The following is a 22,571-nucleotide window of genomic DNA, read 5'->3' as shown; positions in this document are numbered from 1 at the left end:
CTTCTCCTGCCTGTGACCATAACCACGTGTTGCTGCCATAGCAGAGCTGTGGTAAAGAATAAAAGTGCAGCCCTGACCTTTCCTGTAGCAAAAAGCAGCAGCTGAAAGAGGGCAGGTCCCTGCAGCTCTGGGAGGTGTCCATTTCTACCTTGTTGTAATGAATGGTGACGATCCAGAGGACCCTGTTCCATGTGCTCGTGTGTTTTCAGCAACGCTGCTTTTCGTTCATCGCTCGTCAAGTTGGCCCAGTGCCCTTTTGCTCACTAAGCCTCTGGGAGCAGCTGGCTTGCTTGCAAACCAGTATCGGAAGCAGTGGGTGGGTGAGGGTTAAGCAAAAGGAAGCTGGATCCTGGCGAGGCAGAGGCAGTGCTGATCTGTTTGCCCTTTGAAGAGTGGATGATTGCTCCATCTTGGCAGTTGTGGAACCTGGGGCTGCTTCTGGGTGAACGGAAGGTGGCTGTGATCAAGGCCCCCTCTTCCCTGTATTCTGCTCTGGTCAGACCTCACCTGGAGTACTGTGTCCAGTTCTGGGCACCACAGTTCAAGAAGGACACTGACAAACTGGAACGTGTCCAGAGGAGGGCAACCAAAATGGTCAAAGGCCTGGAAACGATGCCTTATGAGGAACGGCTAAGGGAGCTGGGCATGTTTAGCCTGGAGAAGAGGAGGTTAAGGGGTGATATGGTAGCCATGTTCAAATATATAAAAGGATGTCACATAGAGGAGGGAGAAAGGTTGTTTTCTGCTGCTCCAGAGAAGCGGACATGGAGCAATGGATCCAAACCAGAAGAAAGAAGATTCCACCTAAACATTAGGAAGAACTTCCTGACAGTAAGAGCTGTTCGACAGTGGAATTTGCTGCCAAGGAGTGTGGTGGAGTCTCCTACTTTAGAGGTCTTTAAGCAGAGGCTTGACAACCATATGTCAGGAGTGCTCTGATGGTGTTTCCTGCTTGGCAGGGGGTTGGACTCGATGGCCCTTCTGGTCTCTTCCAACTCTATGATTCTATGATTCCCAGCTGAGGCCATGCTGTCCCCATTCTCTTCCTCTTATTGCTGAGAGATCTTCCCCTGCTTATCCTACCCCCACTTCCATAGCCTTCAGGATGTACTGCTGTCTTAAGCTTGCTGTGAGGTTGGTGTTGAAGACGGCTTTCAAGCTCTCCTGGTGCAGGGGCATCCCAGGAGGTGAGAGCTTGTTTAGCCATGGGCTGGATCCCAGGAGCTCCTTTCTCCAAATCAGGCACCTTGTTCTTGCCTTGTTAATACTCTGGACCCCGCGATACCTCTGAGGTGGCCTCCCTTGTACAGTCATACCTCGGGTTGAGGTAGCTTCAGGTTGAGCATTTTCGGGTTGCACTCCACGGCGACCCGGAAGTAACGGAGTGTGTTACTTCCGGGTTTCGCCACTTGCGCAGACACTCAAAATGACGTCATGCGCATGCGCGGAAGCGGCGAATCGTGACCCGCAGACGTGGGTTGCATGCTTCAGGATGTGAACGGGGCTCCGGAACGGATCCCGTTCGCATCCAGAGGTACCACTGTCAAGCCATTTCTGCTCTTCTGAGGTTTAGAGGTGTCCCAGAAACACGAGGTGAGGACATCATGAATAAATTGACAAAGGAAATAGCGGAATGGTTTGGAGTGAGGGAAGAAGACTTGATATTGGATATTGACAAAATTTTCAGGATGAAACCAGATGCTAAAAGACCATTTAAGGGGCCAGGGGATTGCCTAGTTTTCCTCAGTTCGAGGTTGCTGAAAGATAAGATCTTACAAAAACGAAGAATGGTAATAGATGGACGTAATATATTAATATACAAGGAAATTCCTAAAAAACAAAATAATTACAAGATATTGACAGATGTGCTGAAATCTAAAGGAATTCTGTTCAAATGGCTATTCCCTGAGAAACTGTCTTTCACATTTAAAGATAGAATAAGGAACATAAGATCTATAGAAGCGTTAACTTTCAGGAGCAAGGCTTCTGCCACAATTCCCCCAGGTTCTGGAGGCGCCTCCTTGAGGAGCACATTTCCACTGCAGAAGTACTGTAAAACCCTGTTGACTCTGGGTGACCTTTTGGTGGAAGGTCTCTCCTAATTTAGTATGCTCTACGTTGGATTTTTGATCTGTTTGTGATGCTTAATCTGAGTTGCAAATCATTTTTGCATTTGGCACCTTTTAGACGAAAGGCGAGTGAGAGGCAACTTGATAGAAGTTTATGAAACTATGCCGGGAGAAAGTGGTTAGAGAGTGTTCCTCCCTTTCTCATGAGACTCGGACTCATGGGCATCCAGTGATGCTGAAAGCTGGGAAGTTCAGGACAGATAAAGTAAACCTTCACACGGTGTAGTAAACCTGTGGAACTCTTTCCCACAGGAGGCAGCGATGGCCACCAACTTGGATGGCTTTAAAAGAGGATTGGACAGACTCATGGAGGTGGGGAGGGCTATTGGTGGCTACTAGCCAGGATGGCTCTTTTCTGCCTCCACAGTGAACAGAGGCTCAATTGTTCTGAACTCCAGTTGCTCAAAACCACAGGAGGGGTGTTGGCTCTTGTACTTCACGGCCTAGGACCCTCATACCTAGGGGACCGCCTCTCTCGGTCTGCCCCGCGGAGGACCTTAAGGTCCATAAATAGCAATAGGGGCCCTGGCCCTATGGTAGCCAGATTAGCCTCAACCAGAACCAGGGCCTTTTCAGCACTGGCCCCGGCCTGGTGGAACGCTCTGTCTCATGAGACCAGGGCCCTGAAGCATCTGATTTCTTTCTGCAGGACCTGTAAGACAGAGTTGTTCCACCTGGCCTTTGGCTTGGAATCAACTTGATCCCCTCCCCCTCTTTCCTTTTTCCTTTCTCCTTCTGTGATGCAACTCCCATTTGGGGATTTCCATGGCTTTTTTCTGGCCCATGTAGTACCAGTTTGGATAGTTAGCCTTGATGTTTTCATCCCAAAAAAAGTTTTTGATTGGAGTTTCCACTGAAATGAGGCTGTATTTTAATGTTTTAATGTTGTATTTTAATCTTGTTTTTAATTTGTATTTCAATCAATTGTTTTTATATTAGGTGTTAGCTGCCCTGAGCCCGGTCTTGGCTGGGGAGGGTGGGGTATAAATAATTTTTATTATTATTATTACTCAATTCCTGCCTGCAGGTTTCCCTTTGGGGTTTCTGGTTGGCAGCTGTGAGGATGCTGGACTACCTGTGCTGGTGGTCTGATCCTGCAAACTCTTCTTACATTTTTATATGTTTCTGGTGCTCCAAAAGCTGTGCCATCCGTTTGCACAGACAGCAACTGGGCAGCCTCCGCAGGAGAAAGGCCTCCAGCTGTTCCTTCCTAGCAGAGAGGCAGCAGCACACCTGAGCTGTTGGCCCGAGGGGGGGGGGGTGGGGGCAGGTTGCGCTGAGAGCCACTGTGGTCACAGCTTGTTCTTTTCCAGCCGTCAAGCAAATGGTCCGCCGAATGATCACGTTGGTTGCTAGTTAATCCCTGTCTTGAATTTTAGCTACTTGGTTTTTTTATTAAAAGAAACGTGTATCCTGCTCTTCATCTTATGACCCATTTAAAGGACCTAGACCTCTGAGTTTGTGTGCTAATACCCTCCAGCAGCACAATCTAAGCATACAGGTTAGCACAAAGTTTGGAAATGGGTCGCAGAGGAAAGGAGGAAGGTGGATCTTCCTGGTAAGTAATTGTGTCCAACTTCATATTAAAAAACACGCGCATCCTTAAGCACTGGGTGCTGGTCAGACAATATACAAAGGGTATGTTATGCAGTCATACCAGTATTTAGTTTGGTGTTTATATCATGGTGAGATCCTTGGTAGGGGCTTTAGCACCATTAACTGGTCCGTTTCCCCACCTGTGAAGCTTCAGTCTTCCTGCTTAGTGGTTCTCCGGTCTTCCTGTTTTCCTCCTTTACACGCCAGGCAAACTCTTGAGTCCAGGGTTCGGTGTTTCCCTGCAAAAACAGACGGGATCCCAGGTTCCTGGAGCAAAGGAGGAAACAGCAGCTTCTCTTCTTTGTTATTTGTAGGTATTTGGTGTCGTCAGCCGAGGCTGAGGAAACACAGGCTTCTGAATTTGGGCCTTGCCAGGTGAGTAAAGGAGGAACTGGCACTTTCAGTGGAAAGGGAGGCTGCATTCTGAGCACTCGCAGTGCTGCTGCTGCGTTTTGGCATTCATCTGCAAGTTTATAGCAATGTTAAAATATTTAGAACTAGCAGGAAAGGCCTGTCCATTGAGAACAAGGGTCCACCTGCCTCCAGACTTTAAAACTGACTATTTTGCTATGTAAAGCACACTGAAAGCACTTGAAGCTCTTGGGCGTTTGCGTCAGAGAGTGGCGTGTTAGGCAGGGAAGCTTGGCCTTCCTAAGTGTGGCTGAGCCAAGGGTTGGGAGAGTCTGCTCTTACCTGTTCCAGTAGAACACCCAGAACATAATGAACAGGTGAGTCCCTCCCATTTGCACAGCTGAAGATGGTGAGAGGTGCTTTGAGCAGCAAGCTCCTTTGGCAGAGACACAAGTGTACCTAAATCACAGAGGCTGCCTCTCAGCCCCACTCTGGTTCTGTTACTAAACTGAAGGTCACTGGGAGTTGCAATGGATTTCGGTGCAGATCTCATGTTCAGGGAGAGTGTTGCACGCTGCTTAAATGAGTGGCAGGCACAACAGAGCAGATGATTGGCTCGGGAGACAGCTGTTTCGTAGTGCCAGTCCTTCAGTCAGAGATTGCCTTGATAAATCTAATGAAGAACAGGGCTTGTGCCTTGCAACCCTGCTTGCGGGAGTGTGTGTATTTTCCTACTTGCTTTGGATAGTGAATAAACTGAAGTCTCCATAAGACAAGTTTTCCATAAAGTCCTGCCCTGAAGAGGTCAAGTGCAGGGGATTCTGGGGCCTCCACTGAAAAGACCCTGTATCTCTTGCATGCCAACCTGGCTGGCGCCACCGCCTAGCAGCAGCTGAACCCTCTGGCTGTATCATGAGCTGACAGAGGATCCCGGGCTCGTCTTAGGAGAACACCTGTTTTCTTTGCAGGGAGGTGAGTGGAAGGACGTAGCAGCTGAGCTGAGTATTTTGTGCCTTGCGGGGAGGAAGGCTGGCCATGGTTAGCTTAGCAGCTCACCCTAATGTGGTTCCACCATCGTTATTCATATACATACAAAACAGGAAGCGCTTTCAGATCATATCAACAACAGACTTCCTTATATGTACAAAAATAAAGCTTCGTGACAGCAATGAGGCTGACACTTAAAGCGGAGAGAAGCTTCACGTTTGTGGGTCCAGCCAATCCGGAGCCCCCATGAGACGTGTGGGGTGCTGAAAGCCAGCCCTGGCCGGAGCTCTTTTTCTGGGAGAACGAAGAGAAGGTGTCTCTGTAGGCAACAGCCATGTCCCGAGAGAAGCTTTCTGAAATTCCGTTGCGAGGTAAGGCTGAGTGGCCCTGCCTTGCAGGGAAGCCTGGTGACTGTTTCCACTGCCTGTGACCAGCTGCTTACGTGGCTGTCCACGGAGGGAGGGAGGGAGGAGGGAAGGACAGGGCAGGGAGCCTCCCCGTGTGTGCTGCCTCCTCCAGGCAGAACAGCTTCCAGGCTTCGGGCTCAGCAAAACTCGTGGCTGCCAGCTATCACTGCAGAGGTCCTGCCCTGCTTTCTGCGCAGCTTCACCCTAACTCAGCCAAGCATGGGGGGCATTCTGTGGGGCAGGGAATCATCATAATGTCAGAAGAGCCCTGCTGGACCGGACTAGGGGCCTGTCTGGGCCAGCATCCTGTTCTCTCAGTGGCCGGCCAGAAGTCTCTAGGAATCCCCGCCAGAGGCCTGGAGTGCAGCAGCAGCACCAGCGCTCTTCCCTCCTGCGGTCTCCAGCGCCACTTCCGACAGGAAGTGAATTGCTGGCACGGACCCAGGTGTGTCTTTGAGAAAGCCACCCAACCACCCTTGCGTCATGAAGAATGAATTCCGCTTGGGAAATGTGGCTTTCCTAACTCTGGAACCCGGGGGTTTCACTCGGAAGCAAGTTGGCATTTTATAAGTTGCGCCAGCAGAAATGCTTCCTGTTCACTCTGTCGGCTGCAGGGGGTGTGAGCTCTGCTGTGTCCTGTTTCAGTGGCCACAGCTGCAGAACCACCAAGAGTCGGCAGCCGTGGCCTTGCAAAATGCTGCCGCCAGAATGGCTCTGCTCTGCCTGCACCGTCGGAGACAGCCTGGAAAACACAGATGGGGAGAGAGCTCTGGTGCGCAGCTCCTGTTTGGGGGTTTCCCTTTGCCACTGTGAGAGCAGGAGGCCGGACTAGATTGGCCATTGGCCAGAGAACATTCTGCTTTATGGGAGCTCAAACATTCTGAGTCATCAGCAGTTAGGACCCCATAGGAGAATAAAGTTTATGAGAATTGAGAATCCCATTAGCTGTGAGTTGGAGGAATTGTGGTGTCTGAAAACCTGTTCAGAGTTAGTAATGGAATGGAAATTACGGAAGCTGTACTGAAATTACGGAAGCTGTACTGTACTCAGTTTAACACGGGGTTGAGGCATTGGCCCTTCTGAGGCCCTTCTTGGTGTGCCTTCTCCTCAAGAAATCCCGAGGGTGGCAGCACAAGAGCAGGGCCTTTTCTGGAGTGGCTTCCCGTCTGTGGAATGCTCTCCCCAGGGAAGTTCACCTGGCGCCTTCCTTATACACCTTCAGGTGCCAGGCAAATACGTTCCTTTTTGAACCAGGTCTTTCATTGATCTGATTGACATCCTATGCCCTTTTTAAAATTTGGCTCTTATGGGACGGGTGTTATTGGGTTGTTGTTTTTATTCTGATTATATATATTGTGGTTTTTATGTTAATCTTTTCAGTGAACCGCCCTGAGACCTCTGGTTATAGGGCAGTATATAAATTCAATAAATAACAACAACAACAACAACAACAACAATTATGGCCTGGACTTCTGAGCAAAGGCAAATTATACTGTAAGCTACTATTAATGGTGGGCAAAGGCCAATGAGAATAAAGGTCTTAGCGATGATGATGATGATTTTTTATACCCCGCCCATCTGGCTGAGTTTCCCCAGCCACTCTGGGCAGCTCTCAATCGTGTGTTAAAAACAATACAGCATTAAATATTAAAAACTTCCCTAAACAGGGCTGCCTTCAGATAACTTAAAAAAAATAGATAGCTGCTTATTTCCTTGACATCTGGTGGGAGGGCGTTCCACAGGGTGGGCGCCACTACCGAGAAGGCCCTCTGTCTGGTTCCCTGTAACTTGGCATCTTGCAGCGAGGGAACCGCCAGAAGGCCCTTGGCGCTGGACCTCAGCGTCCGGGCTGAACGATGGGGGTGGAGATGCTCCTTCAGGGATACAAGATCGAGGCCATTTAGGGCTTTGAATTGTGCTCGGAAATGCACTGGGAGCCAATGCAGATCTCTCTGGACCAGTGTTATGTGGTCCCAAGCGCTTGGGGCCTTATTTCGTAGGGGAAACATAATAAAAATTCAGCAGTATGACAAAAGTAATAGCAAATGTCTTACGTGGAAGAAGACTGGACTTCTGGAAAGGGCACCCAGGGTTGGCTTGGGCAACTCTGCTCCTTTGCCAGTTGCAGGTAGGTAGCCGTGTTGGTCTGCCATAGTCAAAATAAAAAAATTCCTTCCAGTAGCACCTTAAAGACCAACCTAGGTTAGTTCTTGGTATGAGCTTTCGTGTGCATGCACACTTCTGTGTGCATTATCTGAAGAAGTGTGCATGCACACGAAAGCTCATACCAAGAACTAACTTAGTTGGTCTTTAAGGTGCTACTGGAAGGATTTTTTTTATTCTGCTCCTTTGGCCAGACTTCACAGAGGATCAGGGTGGGCACGTCAAGCATGGGTCACTCAGCCCCAGACGCTGGCCCCCTTAAGCGCCTCTCTTCAGCATCTTCCCGGGCAAGCAAATCCCGACGATATATTAACAGAATGTTACAGCACACTTATATATTCACCTTTCTGAATTTTCATCATATATTGAAGACCAGAGGGTTGTGATAAAATTAAAAACCATGCCATTGAATGTAATTGCACTTAGATAGAATAAATATATTTCAGGAATCTAATAATGAGGTTTGGCAGAATTATTCAAAAGTACTCCAAGTACCAGAAAAGAGAGATTGCTGCCTTTAATGCTTTCCTATATTTATCCCAGACTGTTATCACAGTTTTGTAGTGCCAGGAGTGCAGTGCTAGATTCCCGCTGCATGTTGCAGGTGGGAGCCTGTATGGATAGGGAGCTGCCAGACCCTCCAAATGGAGCAGGTAAGGCTGCCTGTGAGCAGTCAAGAGATACTGAAACAGATCTTCCCAAATAATATTTTCCTCTGCTAAACCAATTCTGTCACTTCCTGTGACAGGCATCACTCGTGGCTTTGTTGACAGCCCTCCCCAAAAATGTCAGCGCCAACCCTTGAAGCCAGCTGCCTCTTCACCAAGCAGTGGGGGGTGAATACAAGTTGTTCTTCCAGGATGCTTCTGGTCCATGTTCATATCTGCAGATCTTGCTCAGCAAAGATTTTGGGAAGATAAGTTTGATGAATAAGTTCCTTAGGCCTTCTGTCAGCCAGATGCAACTGTGCAGTGTCTGTTTTTATTACATTGAGTCATGGGGTGTCCCATTGGCTTCAGAGTCTGACTTTCCCAGATGAGCTTGTTCAAAACAACAGGACTCCTGAAAAGACGATTTCTGAGTCCTAGGTATGTTTTTAAACCCATTGGTGAAGTGTTCATGTATTTAGAGCAGTTTAACTGGGTCTGTCTACAGACAGTAATAACATGTTCCATTCTCCCTGTTTGTGTAATTTGTCCACCAGTCTTTTAGCACAGCCTGCTGGGTATTGGGACCTGTGCTTTTTAACTTGCTCCTAAAGGATATAGAGTTAGGAGCGAGTAATGAGGCGGCCAAGTTTGTTGATACCAGATTGTTCAGGAAGGGTAAAAGGATCTCTCCAGACTGAGTGAATGGGCAATAAAATGAATTGCATTTGCCAATGTAAACAAGTGTAAAGGGATGCACATTTACACAGAAAGTCTTAATTTCACTTATATGCTCATGGGGTCTGAACTGGCAGTGACTGACCATGAATGAGATTTTTGGGTCATTGTGGAGAGCTCAGTGAAGATGTCCACCCAGTGTGCAGTGGCTGTTAAAAAGGCAAATTGAAAAGGAATTGAAAATAAAACTGCCAATACTATAATGCCCTTAAACAAATCTATGGTGCAGCCACATTTGGAATGGAATATATCAGGGACGTCCAACTTCCAGGAGACTGCAATCTACTCAAACGATTAAAATTTGGCAGTGATCTACCCCTTGGGGAGGGGGTTCAGATCAAAGTTGTTGAGTTTTTTTAGGGAGGTACATCCCATTGGGGGGGGGTGTTCAGGTCTAATAAATGAAAAAAGGCGCTCAGCGCTAGAACACTTAGGAGACAGACAGCATCACTGATAAAACTCCTTCTTCCATTCTAGTGATCTATAGGATGGGGGGAGGTGGGGAGGCTGGATGGAGGAGCCAGCGATCTACCACGATCTACCAAAACCTCCCGGGGATCGTCCAGTAGATACCGATCGACCTGATGGACACCCCTGGCATATATAATTCTCGTCGCCTCAACTCAGAAAGGGTACTGTAGAGTTGGAAAAGGTTCAGGAAGAAGGTTCATTGTAAGAACAGCTGTGTAACTTTAAGAATTAGTTCCTGAGTTTGCTTGTTTTTCCTCTTCCTTCTTTATCTCCTCTTCCTTTTGTGTTACCTGTTTTAGGCAGGTAAGCCTGCAGGCAGAAGCTGTCGTCTTTTTTCTGGTTTTAGGTAAGCCACTTTGGGGTCTTTGGGCCTTGAAAGTGGGTACAGATACTCCAGATAAATATAAGCAGCAGAATGAGTGATAGGTTATTTTCCTTAAGAAAAGAAAAAACCCAGACATTGACGGGTGTGTCAGTTTATTTCAGCCACTGGGGATTTTTCTGAGCAAAGGGTGGGCATTTTAGCTTAGGAGACTTCTGACAACACACCAGCTTGAATTCAGCACTGAAAATGGTCAGCTCAAATCTCAGCTTCCGAACAGTGGTTTAGAAATGGTTCACAAGGATTGTTGCTGCCTTTGTTCCTCATTGGGGAATTTATCATCACGGCGGTTGCCATGTGTGCCACAGGTTGAGACTGCTTTCTTCTGTGGCAGCAGCAGGGCTCCAACAACGTATGAACTGCTAATGCAGACATACAGAAACAGAAGCACTCTACATTCAGAAAGTCTTCTGCGGCCTCTCTCGTCCTCGTCCTGGCCAAAAGTGTGGGGCAAGGGTCTCACTGCAGACTGGGAATGAAGGCTGAGAAGCGGAAGGGGAGCCTGTTGTGACAAGGATGTGGTCTGAATGCCGCCCTGCCAGGTCCACGCCCAGCCCTGTCCGCTGGGGGCACCCAGGGAATGCCACAGTGGGCTCCAGGAAGACGGGTGGGGGCACGATCTGGTGGGGCAAAGCGCTGCCACCAAATCCTCTGAGCTCTCACCACCCTCGGCCACAGCTGTTGCTCTTTGCTCTGGTACTCGAGGGGCAAAGCGCATGGATGACCTGCTCTGCGCCAGGGTTAGGCAGCCTTACATCCTCCAGGGCTTGTGGAACTGTGTCTCCCATCATCCTTGACCCTTGGCCTTGCTGGCTGGGGCCGTGAGAGTTGGGAGTCGAAAGCAGTGGGAGGGCAGTACCTTGACCATCCCTGTTCTCTGTGCTGAAATTCGGCACATCGAGATGATGTGGGAGAAACTCCGTGGGGCACAACATGAGACCTCCGGGTATAGGGCGGTATATAAATTCAATAAGTGATAATAATAACTTCTCAGAAAATATCCACCTGTCTGTGTTGTTAAGGTGCAGCTCTGTTTACATTACAGGAAAATTCTCCATTTAGATGGCAGGAATTATATATATTTTTAGGTATGGTGTTCTGTGGATATTATTCTTACTCTTATGCTATTTATTTGCTGACATTAGGCTCTTGTGCTAGTGGACAGATGATTTGCGATGTTGCGCAACAAAGGAGTCCAGCCCAGCGGCTGCACTAGCAGAAACTCACTACGCAGCAGGTCATGCCTTCCGTCATGCTGCAAAGTGAACTGGCAACTTGCTTGTGCGTCTTCTTGCACAGTGAAGTATTCTGCTGTCAGAAAACATTTCCCCAATGGAACGAGCGGATCGCCAAGTGGCTTAGCACTACATTGGATACAACCCATTTTGATGGTTTCATGAATAGCCACACTTACTGTTCACTTGCTATCCTGTGGTCCATTTCGGGAAAGGGCCAGATAAAAAGATGGCGATAATTCTTGTGATTCTCTGGGGCATCTTGGCCATGCGCCTGGGGGGTGGGTGGAGCAGATGGCCTTTTCCTGGCCTTTTGCAGAAGGTGACTTCAGCGTTCGAAACTCCCATTGTTCTAGGCGCATTTTGCAACAGGGAATTTCATTAATGTGAGCAGTTCCTGAGCTCTGGGCGTAGTGCTGTGCCTAAGATTTAAGATTCAAACTGCCACTGCTGGAAAAATAGGAGGACCTTTTTCTGCCTCCCCACTGGAGAAGGGACCCTCATAAGAATATTAAGGGGGGTGGGCAGGGGAAATATGGCTTTGTGGGATTTTTTTGCAGTCTTCAGATGAGGACTAGACCATGTGAAAAATTCATTCATTCATTTTCAGCTTTGTACTCTTGGTATGAAAAAGCACGCCAAGGCACTCGGTTGCAGCGCCCATCACCTCGGTTTAAGGTGCCCTTTAGCTCTTTCCTATCTCAGTTTCTAGCTCTGGCTGCCTTGCACTTGGCCTGGGCTGCCGGCTTAACATCCCTGCCCTCCTTTTCTCTTCCTTTCTCTAGCGTCAGCCAGGCTCCTGCAAGTGGCTTCTCCCCAGCCGGGCTGCCCATCTCCTTCCATTCCACCAGGTAAAGTCATCTCATCATCTCAGAAGCTCAGCAAAAAGGCGCTCAAGCAGGTGAGTGGAGAAGCGAGGGGAAGGGTTAAAATGGTCCCTGAAATATTCCTCCTGCTTCTGCGTTTCAGGGGCATGGATCTGCCCTTTGCCGTGAGGCCCAAAAGCCTGGCGTGCCTTCCCTCTTCGGCTCCTCTTAGTCAGGGAGCCAAAGCCCTTTGGTGTGGGGCGAGTGAACAGTGAAAGGTTTCTCTCTGTCTCTCGTAACGCTAGAAGTCATGGATACCCAGTGAAGCAGAGTGTAGGAAGACTAGGAGCAGATAAAATAAAAAAATTCCTTCCAGTAGCACCTTAAAGACCAACTAAGTTAGTTCTTGGTATGAGCTTTCGTGTGCATGCACACTTCTTCAGAAAGCTCATACGAAAGCTCATACCAAGAACTAACTTAGTTGGTCTTTAAGGTGCTACTGGAAGGAATTTTTTTATTTTGACTATGGCAGACCAACACGGCTACCTATCTGTAACTAGGAGCAGATAAGTACTTCTGCAGAGCAAACATAGTTAAACTATGGGACTCAATCCCACGGGAGGCTGTGATGACCACCAGCCTGGGTGATTTTGACAGTGGGTTAGCCAAATTCTTGAAGGAGGGGCCTACCAAGGGCTGCCAGCCACGATGTTCTGGTTCCATGGCTGGAGGCATTGCTGCTTCTGAATGTCAGTCGCTGGAAGCCACAGGAGGACAGAGGGGTTGTGGCTTCCCCTGGATATCAGGCTGGTGGGCTAGATGGGCCACTGACCTGACCCAGCAGGCCTGTTCTTGCATTCATGAACAATGCAAAACAGTTGTTAGAGAATTGGGGGGCATCCCCCCCCCAGCAAAACAGCAGGGAAAACCACAGCGTCTTCAGGCTCCCCCCAGAGGCCTCCCTGGAAAGCCTGGGTGCAATGCTGGAATGAACTTAGAGATGGGGCCAGCCAGGCTTCACTGGGGAGGGCGTTCCCACATCTGTGTGCCACAGCTAAGAAGGCCCTGCTGCCTCCTCTTTTCTGTCTCCTCCTCCCTCTCCTCGTAGGCTCTGAAGCAGAAGCAGCGGAAGCAGCAGCAATGCCGAGGAGCCAGCGTGCAGCCCGTCTCCTCCAACCACCACCTCCTCCAGCAACACACAAAGGCCGCCAGCCCCTCCGTCCCTGCAAAGCCTGGTATGAGACCCCAACGCCTCGCTTGCCCCCTTGCCTCTTACAGGCACAACAGCCGGCCTGAAGCGGCATCCAGCAGTCCGTTGTTGTTTCTTACTGTTGTCAGAGCTGTTGACCAGAAGTGGAGGAATGATCTCCGGGTGTGGAGCACACTTCCGCCCGCGGGCAGCCTCAGCTGTCCGCACATGTGACCTTGGGGTGCAGAGCACACTCCCCCCCACACACAGACAAAGCCACAGCTGTCTGAGCATCATGCCCTCTCTCTAACCTTTGCTCTCTTAGTGGTGTGTCTGTGACCTTTGTCTCCTTCATCATACATGGTTCAAGGGGAAACTGATGCAGTGGAAACAGGTGCCAAAATAACTTTGTACCACCCCACGATCTTGGGATTGGAAGATGTGTAAAGGTCACAGTCCAAAATGTTTTTGCATATTTTGCCAATAAAAGGAGCTTCCGCAGAGCTAGCTGACAGCTTGCTCCTGCGCAGCTCGCCTGCATTACCAAGTCCTGCCTCATGTCCTTCACTTCAGTGGCCCTCAGCAGAGAAAGGTCATCCCAAGCCCCTCCAGTTGAAATACTTTTTTTAGCTGTACAGGCAATTCCCTGTTTGCATGGAGGTTACGTTCCGGGTCAGCCCGCTCCGCCTCCTTCTGGGGCTGAAGGCGGCCTCCATGTCAGCAGCTGCACGTGCCTTGGTCACACGCAAAAGGGTCACTCCCTGCATATGCCAGCGGGATGGAGCCCGTGACTTCCTGCCTGCTGCCAAGCAGGGGCTCAGCTGCAGGGCTGCTTCCTGTCTTCTTTTGTCCCAGGAGCAACTCCTTTTGGGATGGTTCCCACTGGGATATCCATGCAGGGAAGATGTTAGCTGGTGGGGGGGGGGAGGGGTTGTGTGTGTAAACTGCTTAGAGGTTTTACTGAAACCAAGCAGTATGTAAAGGTAAAGGGACCCCTGACCATTAGGTCCAGTCGTGACCGACTCTGGGGTTGCAGCGCTCATCTCTCTTTATTGGCCGAGGGAGCCGGCGTACAGCTTCCGGGTCATGTGGCCAGCATGACTAAGCCGCTTCTGGTGAACCAGAGCAGCGCACAGAAACGCCGTTTACCTTCCCGCCGGAGTGGTACCTATTTATCTACTTGCACTTTGATGTGCTTTCGAACTGCTAGGTTGGCAGGAGCAGGGACCGAGCAATGGGAGCTCACCCTGTCGCAGGGATTCGAACCACTGACCCTCTGATCGGCATGTCCTAGGCTCTGTGGTTTAACCCACAGCGCCTCCCGTGTCCCACTTAAGCAGTATATAGATTTTGTTAAATAAATAAGTTTGGCTGTGTAGCCCATGGCTAGATCTCCAGCTCCACCTTCCCCGATGTGAGCAACCTGGGGTTGTGTTCAGTCTGCTGTATCTGCCGCTGGTACTGTTTCTTTGCTGTATCACTCAGGATTAGGCCCCATTAGGAGAGTTCAGGTGGACACTCCGTAGAGACAGGAGGCTCCCAGGAATTATGAAGATGTGGAGCTGATTAAGGTATTTTAATCATTAAGGCCAGTTTGCGATGTTTTTCATAGTTGATTTTGGACCAGTTCGCATAACCTGGATTGGAGATGGTTGACAGTTTGAAAACTGAAACTTAAGATCACTTGATACTGATCTTAATTCTTTTTTTAAAAAAACCAAAACAATTTTTATCAAATATTTTATTGGTTTACAAAAGTACGTGCATTGTTCCTTTTTTTAGGTTGTAAAGTCCTTTCTACAATTGATATGAGACAATGTTGTGTTCAGTGTAAGGTCGGGGAGAAGGGAGGAGGGGTGCTGGGGTGAAACTTATATTCTCTTATATAGTGTCCATGTGGGGTTTTGTGTCAGCATCAACTGGGCCGCTTCTCTTTCTATTCACTATTGCATTTCCTTGGTAGTGAGAGGGATGGGGGGACACGGTTGGTTGTCTGTAGCAGCTGCATCTGTGAGGGGGGATTGTTGGGTCACGTATGCTGTCGGTGGTTTCTTCTTGTTGTCTTCTTGGGCTGTGTATGTGACCAAGGGAACCCACACCGGGTTGGAGGCATCCTCTTTGTCCCTGGGTCAGTTTCAGTCTGTTGGTCAACTTTTCTAGTAAGCCTGATTCCCATCTGATTTGGTCCCAGATTCACTCCTGACAGGTCTCTCCAACTGAGAACTGAGAACTGATCTTAATTCTGATGAATTTTCTCTTTCCTCCTGCAGCTTGGGAAGGAAAGCAATCTGATGGACACTCAAGCAGCTCCCAGAACTCTACGTCCAGCTCGTCTCCCTCCGTTAAAACAGAGCCTTCCCTGCCAGTTCTGGGAAAGAAGCCCTTCCAGAGATCGGAGAGGCTTCATGCAAGTAAGACGATACAATACAATACGATAATCTTTATTGTCATTGTCCCATACAGAACAACGAAATTGGGAAAAAATATATCTACATTCAAAACCAACAAGCCTGCTATCCCAGCTATCCCAACATGGTTAGCCCCCTAAAAACTATGATACCCCATTTTAAAAATACAATATACTCCCATAGAGACTCCTTACACTGCATTTAAAACCAAAATCGCATTTGGATAGAAACTGTTTCTCAGGCGGCTAGTCCTAGTCTTTATAACCCTGGACCTTCTTCCAGCCACTGTTGTTGCTTCCTTTTTTTAATGAAAAGGCCTTTCCTTGTCAGAGGCCAGTGATGAGGTTTTGGGGAGGGGGCATCAGGGGGCTCCCAGCTTTGAGAACAAAGGCTTGATGAGCGGGAGGTCGGGGGGGGGAAGCAGGTTGACCGGTGTGTCGCCCCACCGAATATCTTCTGCCTGTCCCCCTCTGGAGCACACCCCACATTCTCAGAGGGGCAGATACCACAGTCATTCCATTTTTGTGCTGGGCAGGCTCATGCGGGTATTTCTCATTGTCAGGGTTCGGTTCACAGGCAATCGACGTTCCAGCAGGGGATATCAGGACCGGGGGCAAGATGGCGGGGTGGGAGCAGGATCTGGGGTCCAGAAGCCAGGAGTCCGAGGGTCAGAGAGCCGGGAGTCAAGAAACTAAGGGTCCGAGGGTGAGGAAGCAAGGGTTCATGAAGTCATGGGTCCGAGGATCAAGAAGCAGGGAGTCAGGAAGCCGAGGGTCCGAGGATCAAGAAGCAAGGAGTCAAACGCAGCAAGGCAGGGAACGTGTTGCTGTGGCAAAGAGCTAAAGGGAAATGCTGACCTTATATCCCTCCCAGCTCTTGCCACCAGGTGCTGTGAGTTACCAATCGGCCTCACCTGTGTGGCCACACCTTGCCTCTTCAGAACAAACTTAGGAAGGCCCCAGTCCTGCAAAGTCCTATTGGTCACAGCGCCTGGCTCCTGCACGCACTCCTGACACACATGCTCTGAAGGTGCAGAGTCTGCACCACTGAAGGTGGAGAACAGACCCAGGTTAGATCCTGAGTTTTGGACAAGGAAGAGGAGAGAACCCTCCTACCTTCTGATGGTGGCAGCCTGGCATTGCCAGGAAGAGGTCCTGCCAGAGGACACTGAGCCTTGAGGGGTCTTCTGAGCCCAGGCTTCGGGCTGCTGCTCTGCCCCCCGTCGAGCCCTGCTGTGGGGGAGGAGCTGCGTTCTGGCCTGCTGCTGCTCCCCTCCTCGCAAATGACCAGGGCCCTCTGTGCCTCTTTGCCCAGGGCAGCTGAAGAGGACGAAATGTGCCGAAATTGACGTGGAGACGCCCGACTCCATCCTGGTGAACACCAACCTGAGGGCGCTGATCAATAAGCACACCTTCTCCGTGCTGCCGGCCGACTGTCAGCAGAGGCTGCTGCTGCTGCTCCCCGAGGTGGACAGGCAGGTAGGCCCTGTGGACTCATAGAGTTGGGAGGGTCCCCCCAGTGGCCATCTAGTCCAGCCCCCTGCAATTCAGGAATCGCACCTAAAGCATCCCCAACGGAGGGCATCCCTGTGGAGCTTTGGCGGTGGGGCAGGAGGGCAGCAGGGCGTGGGGCAGTGTGCGTGGGCTGCATGGCTCAGGTGGTTGAGTTGCCCTGGACAGACTTGTGGTCCCGAACATGGTTCTGTTTGCTCGGAACATCAGCAGAAGCAGTTCCAAGCTGAGCAAACAGCCGCTTGGTTTGCACAAGCTGCAGCTTGTGTTCTGGGACATCAGCGGGAGTTGAGCTGCTCTGTGGCTTCTCTGCTCAGTCAGAGCTGCGTGCGGAAAAACAGGAACCCCAAAAGGACCCAGACCCCACCCCCTGCAGCTCCTGCTGCTGCAGCACTGATGTTTTTGGAAAGGAGAATTAAAGACGCCGGTTTTGCCACATGCTGACCTGCCTGCCTGCTGCTGTGTGCCCCTCCCCCCCCCGGTGTTTTTCATTTATTCATCTATCTATCTGTCTATTTATCTATCGTATTTTTCCATGTATAAGACTAGATTTTTCCCTTTAAAATAATGTCAAAAATTAGGGAGCGTCTTATACACGTATACTTCTCCCCCCCCCCATTTTCTTAAATCAGAGTCCCCCAAAATAGGGGGTGTCTTATACATGGGGGGCGTCTTATAGACAGAAAAATACGGGGTGTGTGTTTTATTAAATTTTCTGTTTTACAATTTAGAAGGCTCATTTAAACATCCTTAAAATACCAACTATATCCCTTCTCTTTCCATGGTTCATTTTGCATATCATAAATCCCTGCATATTTTACAAAAATTCAGTATTCCATTATTACATCCATCAAAACTTACTCACACTGTTGAATTTATCTTAGTGCTGCCAACGTTTTCAGGTGTACACTGTTTCCCCCCATATATTCAATAAACATTTCCCAATCTTCTCTAAATACATGTTCTTCTTATTCTATATGTTAAGTCTGCAAGCTGTGCATATTCTGTCAGCTTAAGTTGCCATTCTTCTTTAGCTGGGACCTTGCTCATTTTCCATTTTTGGGCTAACGAAACATGGGCCGCAGTAGCAGCATACATAAATAACCTTTTTTTAATTATCCCCAACAAAAAGGACTCTGTTGTTGTTATTTTTTGAAAAGTACTTTTAAACATTTTTTTCCATTCATTATGGATTCTTTCCCAATACAGTGGGCCCTCGGGTTATGTACCTCTCTGGATACGTAAACCTCGAGTTGCGAAAGCTGCAAACCTGGAAGTATTTTTCCGGGTTTTGCCACATGCGCAGAAGTGATCAGCGCGCATGCGTAGAAGCGCTCTATCATGGGCAGAATCAGTACCTCTGGTTAAGGATTTTTCAGAGTGTGCACGGACCCCCGGAATGAATTAAATCCGTATCCAGAGGGTCCACTGTACTCTTTTACCCTTTTATGGCCCAGTAGACCTGAAGGAGCGTCTCCACCCCCATCGTTCTGCCCGGACGCTGAGGTCCAGCACCGAGGGCCTTCTGGCGGTTTCCTTCCTGCGAGAAGCCAAGTTACAGGGAAGCAGGCAGAGGGCCTTCTCGGTGGTGGCACCCGCCCTGTGGAACGCCCTCCCATCAGATGTCAAAGAGATAAACAACTACCTGACATTTAGAAGACATCTGAAGGCAGCCCTGTTCAGGGAAGTTTTTAATGTGTGACATTTTAATGTATTTTTAATCTTCGTTGGAAGCCGCCCAGAGTGGCTGGGGAGACCCAGCCAGATGGGCGGGGTACAAATAATAAATTATTATTATTATTATTATTATTACAGGTCCACTTCCCCTGGTGTTTTTCAAGGACCTTTAGAGAGATCGGCGCCTGCTACCCAGGGCAGGACATGGACTTAATTCCTTAGTTCTAACCTTCCAATTCTGCCTGAAAAACACAGTGCTCCCTTCTTCCCTTCAGGAAAAGCACCTCTGCATTGATATGGCCTTGCTAAAGTCTCTTCCAAAATGAGCAGGTCCCAAGCAGGTGGTCGTGGGAGGGGGGTGCAGGGGGATTTGGGGACAGGCAGTGAAGAAGCATCTGGGACGTGGGTAGTGCTGTGGGTAGAGCCTAGGACTTGCCGATCAGAAGGTCGTGGTTCGAATCCCCGCGACGGGGTGAGCTCTTGTTGCTCGGTCCCTGCTCCTGCCAACCTAGCAGTTCGAAAGCACCTCAAAGTGCAAGTAGATTAATAGGTACCACTCCGGTGGGAAGGTAAATGGCATTTCCGTACGCTGCTCTGGTTAGCCAGAAGCAGCTTAGTTATGCTGGCCACATGACCCGGAAGCTGTACGCCGGCTCCCTTGGCCAATAAAGCGAGATGAGTGTCGCAACCCCAGAGTCGGCCACGACTGGACCTAATGGTCAGGGGTCCCTTTACCCCTTTTTACTAGGGAAGAAGCATGCCTGGAGCTCCCCAGACCCAGAGTCCCTGCTCTCTAATCCTGAGGCTGGTTTCTCCCTCCCTGCCTAGACGCTGCTTTGCCAACTTCCCTTCTCTGCTGGGAGACCTGGCAGAAGCGTTGTCGGGTCCTTGGAACCCCATTATTCTTCCTTCTCTCTTTCTCAGGTGGGACTGGATGGCTTGCTGAAGCTTAGCAGCTCCGCCCTGAACAACGAGTTCTTCACCTCCGCTGCCCAAGGGTGGAAGGAGCGACTATCGGAAGGTGAGGCCGCTGAGCCCTAAGTGAATCAGAACAGTAGCAGCAGCAGCCCCTCACCACCAAAGGGAAGCATTTTTGGGTTGCAGAGAGGGAAGTTGCCTCGGCTGCTTCGAACCCCATGGCTCCTGCTCTTGGCTCAGCAGCTGCTGCGTTTGGTTGGGCAGGGGGGCAGGTGCTGGGGGGACGGGACTGTCTCTCCCCTGCTGACCCCTTCCCCCCCTTGCCTTGCGCGTGTGGCAGGAGAATTCACCCCGGAGATCCAGCTGAGGCTTCGTCAGGAGCTGGAGAAAGAGAAGAAGGTGGAGTTGTGGAAGGAGCACTTCTTTGAGAGCTACTACGGCCAGAGGTGAGGAGGGCATTGCGCTGCGCTCCCTCTTCCCTCATGCTTAGCTCTTCAGGGGTTCTGGGCTGTGTGTGTGTGTGTGTGTGTGTGAGAGAGAGAGAGAGAGAGAGAGAGGGCATGCTGTGCCCATCACTCAGAAGCAAAGCATCTCCTTCTCCCTCCATCCCAGTGTCTGAAAGGGCAGCAGAAAGAGAATGAGATGAGTGAGAGAAGCAAGGAGCGTCTCTCTTTTTTTTCTTCTGAAAATGGCGCCCTTTTATTTATTTCTTTAATATATATTTTTAAAATTCGTTTTCACTATTAACATTTGTCATCATACATAAATTATAATAATTTTACAAACAGGATTCTCAGAAACTTCCCTCCACCACCCCCCCATCGTTTCCCCAGATATTCTTTTCAAACTGCATCACATCATAGTCTCCATATTTTCCTAAATCTCGATTTTTATCATAGTTCTCACTTCATTGCAAGTGTTTTTAAAATCCTGCCAATGTTTTCAGTTGTTTACAGTGTTCTTTCAAGTAGCTTTAAAAAAATTCCCCATTCTTTATTAAATTTATTGTCCTCCTGATCTCTGATATTTACCGGTTGTTTTCGGCAGTTCGGCGTAGTCCATCATCTTTATCAGCCTAGAAGCAAAGAGTTTCTCCTTCGATGTTTCTGGTCAAGTGTGGGGCAGGGCAGGCCTCTCCTGTCATGGGCAGCTGGATGGCTACCAGGCATGGGCAATGTATCGCTCTTCCAAACGCCAGTGGTGTGAGATTCTACTCCGCCATCGCCCTGTCAGAGTATAATAATAATAATAATAATAATAATAATAATAATAATAATAATAATTTATTATTTATACCCCGTCCATCTGGCTGGGTTTCCCCAGCCACTCTGGGCGGCTTCCAACAGAACACTAAAATACAATAACCTATTAAACGTTAAAAGCTTCCCTAAACAGGGCTGCCTTCAGATGTCTTCTAAAAGTCTGGTAGTTGTTGTTCTCTTTGACATCTGGTGGGAGGGCGTTCCACAGGGCGGGCGCCACCACTGAGAAGGCCCTCTGCCTGGTTCCCTGTAACTTGGCTTCTTGCTATGAGGGAAACGCCAGAAGGCCCTTGGAGCTGGACCCTGGCATCCAGGGTGGAGATGCTCCTTCAGGTCTACTGGGCCGAGGCCGTTTAGTGCTTTTAAAGTCAGCACCAACACTTTGAATTGTAACTGGGATTCAGGTTATTCCCTCCCCCTCCTTGCACCCAGCTAGCCATCTTGCATTTGCCTCCCAAATCTAGGCCCCTCTGGGACTGTGTGGTTTTGAGTACAAGGGGGAGCTGACCTCTGCTCCTTAGCGCTGTGGGGAGAGAGCCCCCCAGGGCGTCTCACTGGTGCCTCTCCTTTCTCTCCCTGCCTCTCCTTCCAGCTCTGGGCTGAGTCTCGAAGAGTCGGCTCAGCTGACCTCCACTGCCCCACCTGCTGCTCAGGACCAGTCGCAAGCCGAGAACCCAGCCACGCAGCCTCCACAATTCATGCCGGTCTCCGTGGCCACGCCTTGCAAAGAAGAGGCTGCTTCTGTGGCAACTCCAAAGGCGCAGGATGCCCTGGTGGTGCCGCCGCTGCCAGGAGCCGCCAGCAAAGAGGCGACAGAGGAGGCGAAGCCGCCACGGGCTTCCACGCCGCCGGAGGAGCTTGTGAAGTCGTCCTCGTCCCCCAGCAACACGCCCATCAGCCAGGCTCCCTGCAGGCCTTCCAGGGGGGCGGAGGAAGAGGCTGTGGCTGGAGGAGAAGAGGAGGCAGGAGAAGCCGAGAGGCCCCAACTGCCCTGCCCGGAGTCCCTTCCGGGGAAGGGAAGCGCAAGCAAACCAAAGATCCCAACCAGCACCGCCACTGCTGCCGCTTCCGCCACCTCCAGCGCCAGCCCGGAAGGAGAGTCTCGGGCGACGCCTGCCAAGGATGCCCTTCCTGCCAGCGGGGAACAGATGGACACCGGAGCGCAGGCTCTGAAGAGGAAGCCCGGGCCCCCTGAGGAGGCGGCCTTGTCCACGCCAGAGAAGCGGGCCCACGTTGAGGAGAAGTGCCCCCCCAGGCCGCCCTTTCAGAGCCCGCCGCAGCCCTTTCCCATCGCTCCTGTTCCCAAGGTCCCCCCACTCCGGGTAAGAGAGCTCTCTGCCTCGTGTTGGTTATGTCTGGGGGGCAAGGGGCTCTGGAGGGGGGCGGGGGCCCTGCGTCTGCCTGGGCTGCTCTCCTCCAGAACTGCGCACCCTCTTGAACTCCTGGGAGGAAAAGGTGGGGTGCAGACGCAGGAAGCCAACAAACCCCCCGCAGAGCAGGGGAATGGGGTGGGGCGGGCGCAGGCTGGGCACGTCTCGAATCTTGGGAAGTTGGCTGGCAGCTGCAGGGTCTGCTTGCACGTCACCCCAAGCTTAACCTTGGCAAATCCATTTAAGGAAGACTCTCATGAGGCCACGGAGAGTTTGGACGCAGCCTGGTTGCCAGCACAGGCTTCAGGGGGCCAGAGGGGGAGG

General features: G+C 50.2%; 1 protein-coding gene across 2 annotated transcripts in view; it reads left to right on the top strand.

The window, feature by feature from the left end:
• The window catches only part of ASXL2 (ASXL transcriptional regulator 2), a 31,939-nt gene that overhangs the window by 4,583 nt on the left and 4,785 nt on the right, over nucleotides 1-22,571 (top strand). The window contains exons 1-8 of one of the 2 annotated variants that reach the window (XM_082217301.1): nucleotides 4,434-5,434; nucleotides 11,892-12,007; nucleotides 13,021-13,147; nucleotides 15,372-15,512; nucleotides 16,824-16,987; nucleotides 19,622-19,718; nucleotides 19,956-20,061; nucleotides 21,470-22,199. In XM_082217301.1, the coding sequence (XP_082073427.1) occupies nucleotides 5,398-5,434; nucleotides 11,892-12,007; nucleotides 13,021-13,147; nucleotides 15,372-15,512; nucleotides 16,824-16,987; nucleotides 19,622-19,718; nucleotides 19,956-20,061; nucleotides 21,470-22,199 (1,518 nt within the window). In that variant the 5' untranslated portion in view covers nucleotides 4,434-5,397. Of the gene's footprint in view, nucleotides 1-4,433; nucleotides 5,435-11,891; nucleotides 12,008-13,020; nucleotides 13,148-15,371; nucleotides 15,513-16,823; nucleotides 16,988-19,621; nucleotides 19,719-19,955; nucleotides 20,062-21,469; nucleotides 22,200-22,571 lie in introns of those variants that run through there. The other variant, XM_082217300.1, reaches the window with a different exon arrangement.

Source organism: Podarcis vaucheri, assembly GCF_965113315.1.
Source record: "Podarcis vaucheri genome assembly, chromosome: 3".
In the NCBI taxonomy this organism is placed as follows: Eukaryota; Metazoa; Chordata; class Lepidosauria; order Squamata; family Lacertidae; genus Podarcis; species Podarcis vaucheri.
The sequence above is the reverse complement of the archived record's forward strand: the minus strand, read 5'-3'. Positions and strand labels throughout refer to the sequence as shown.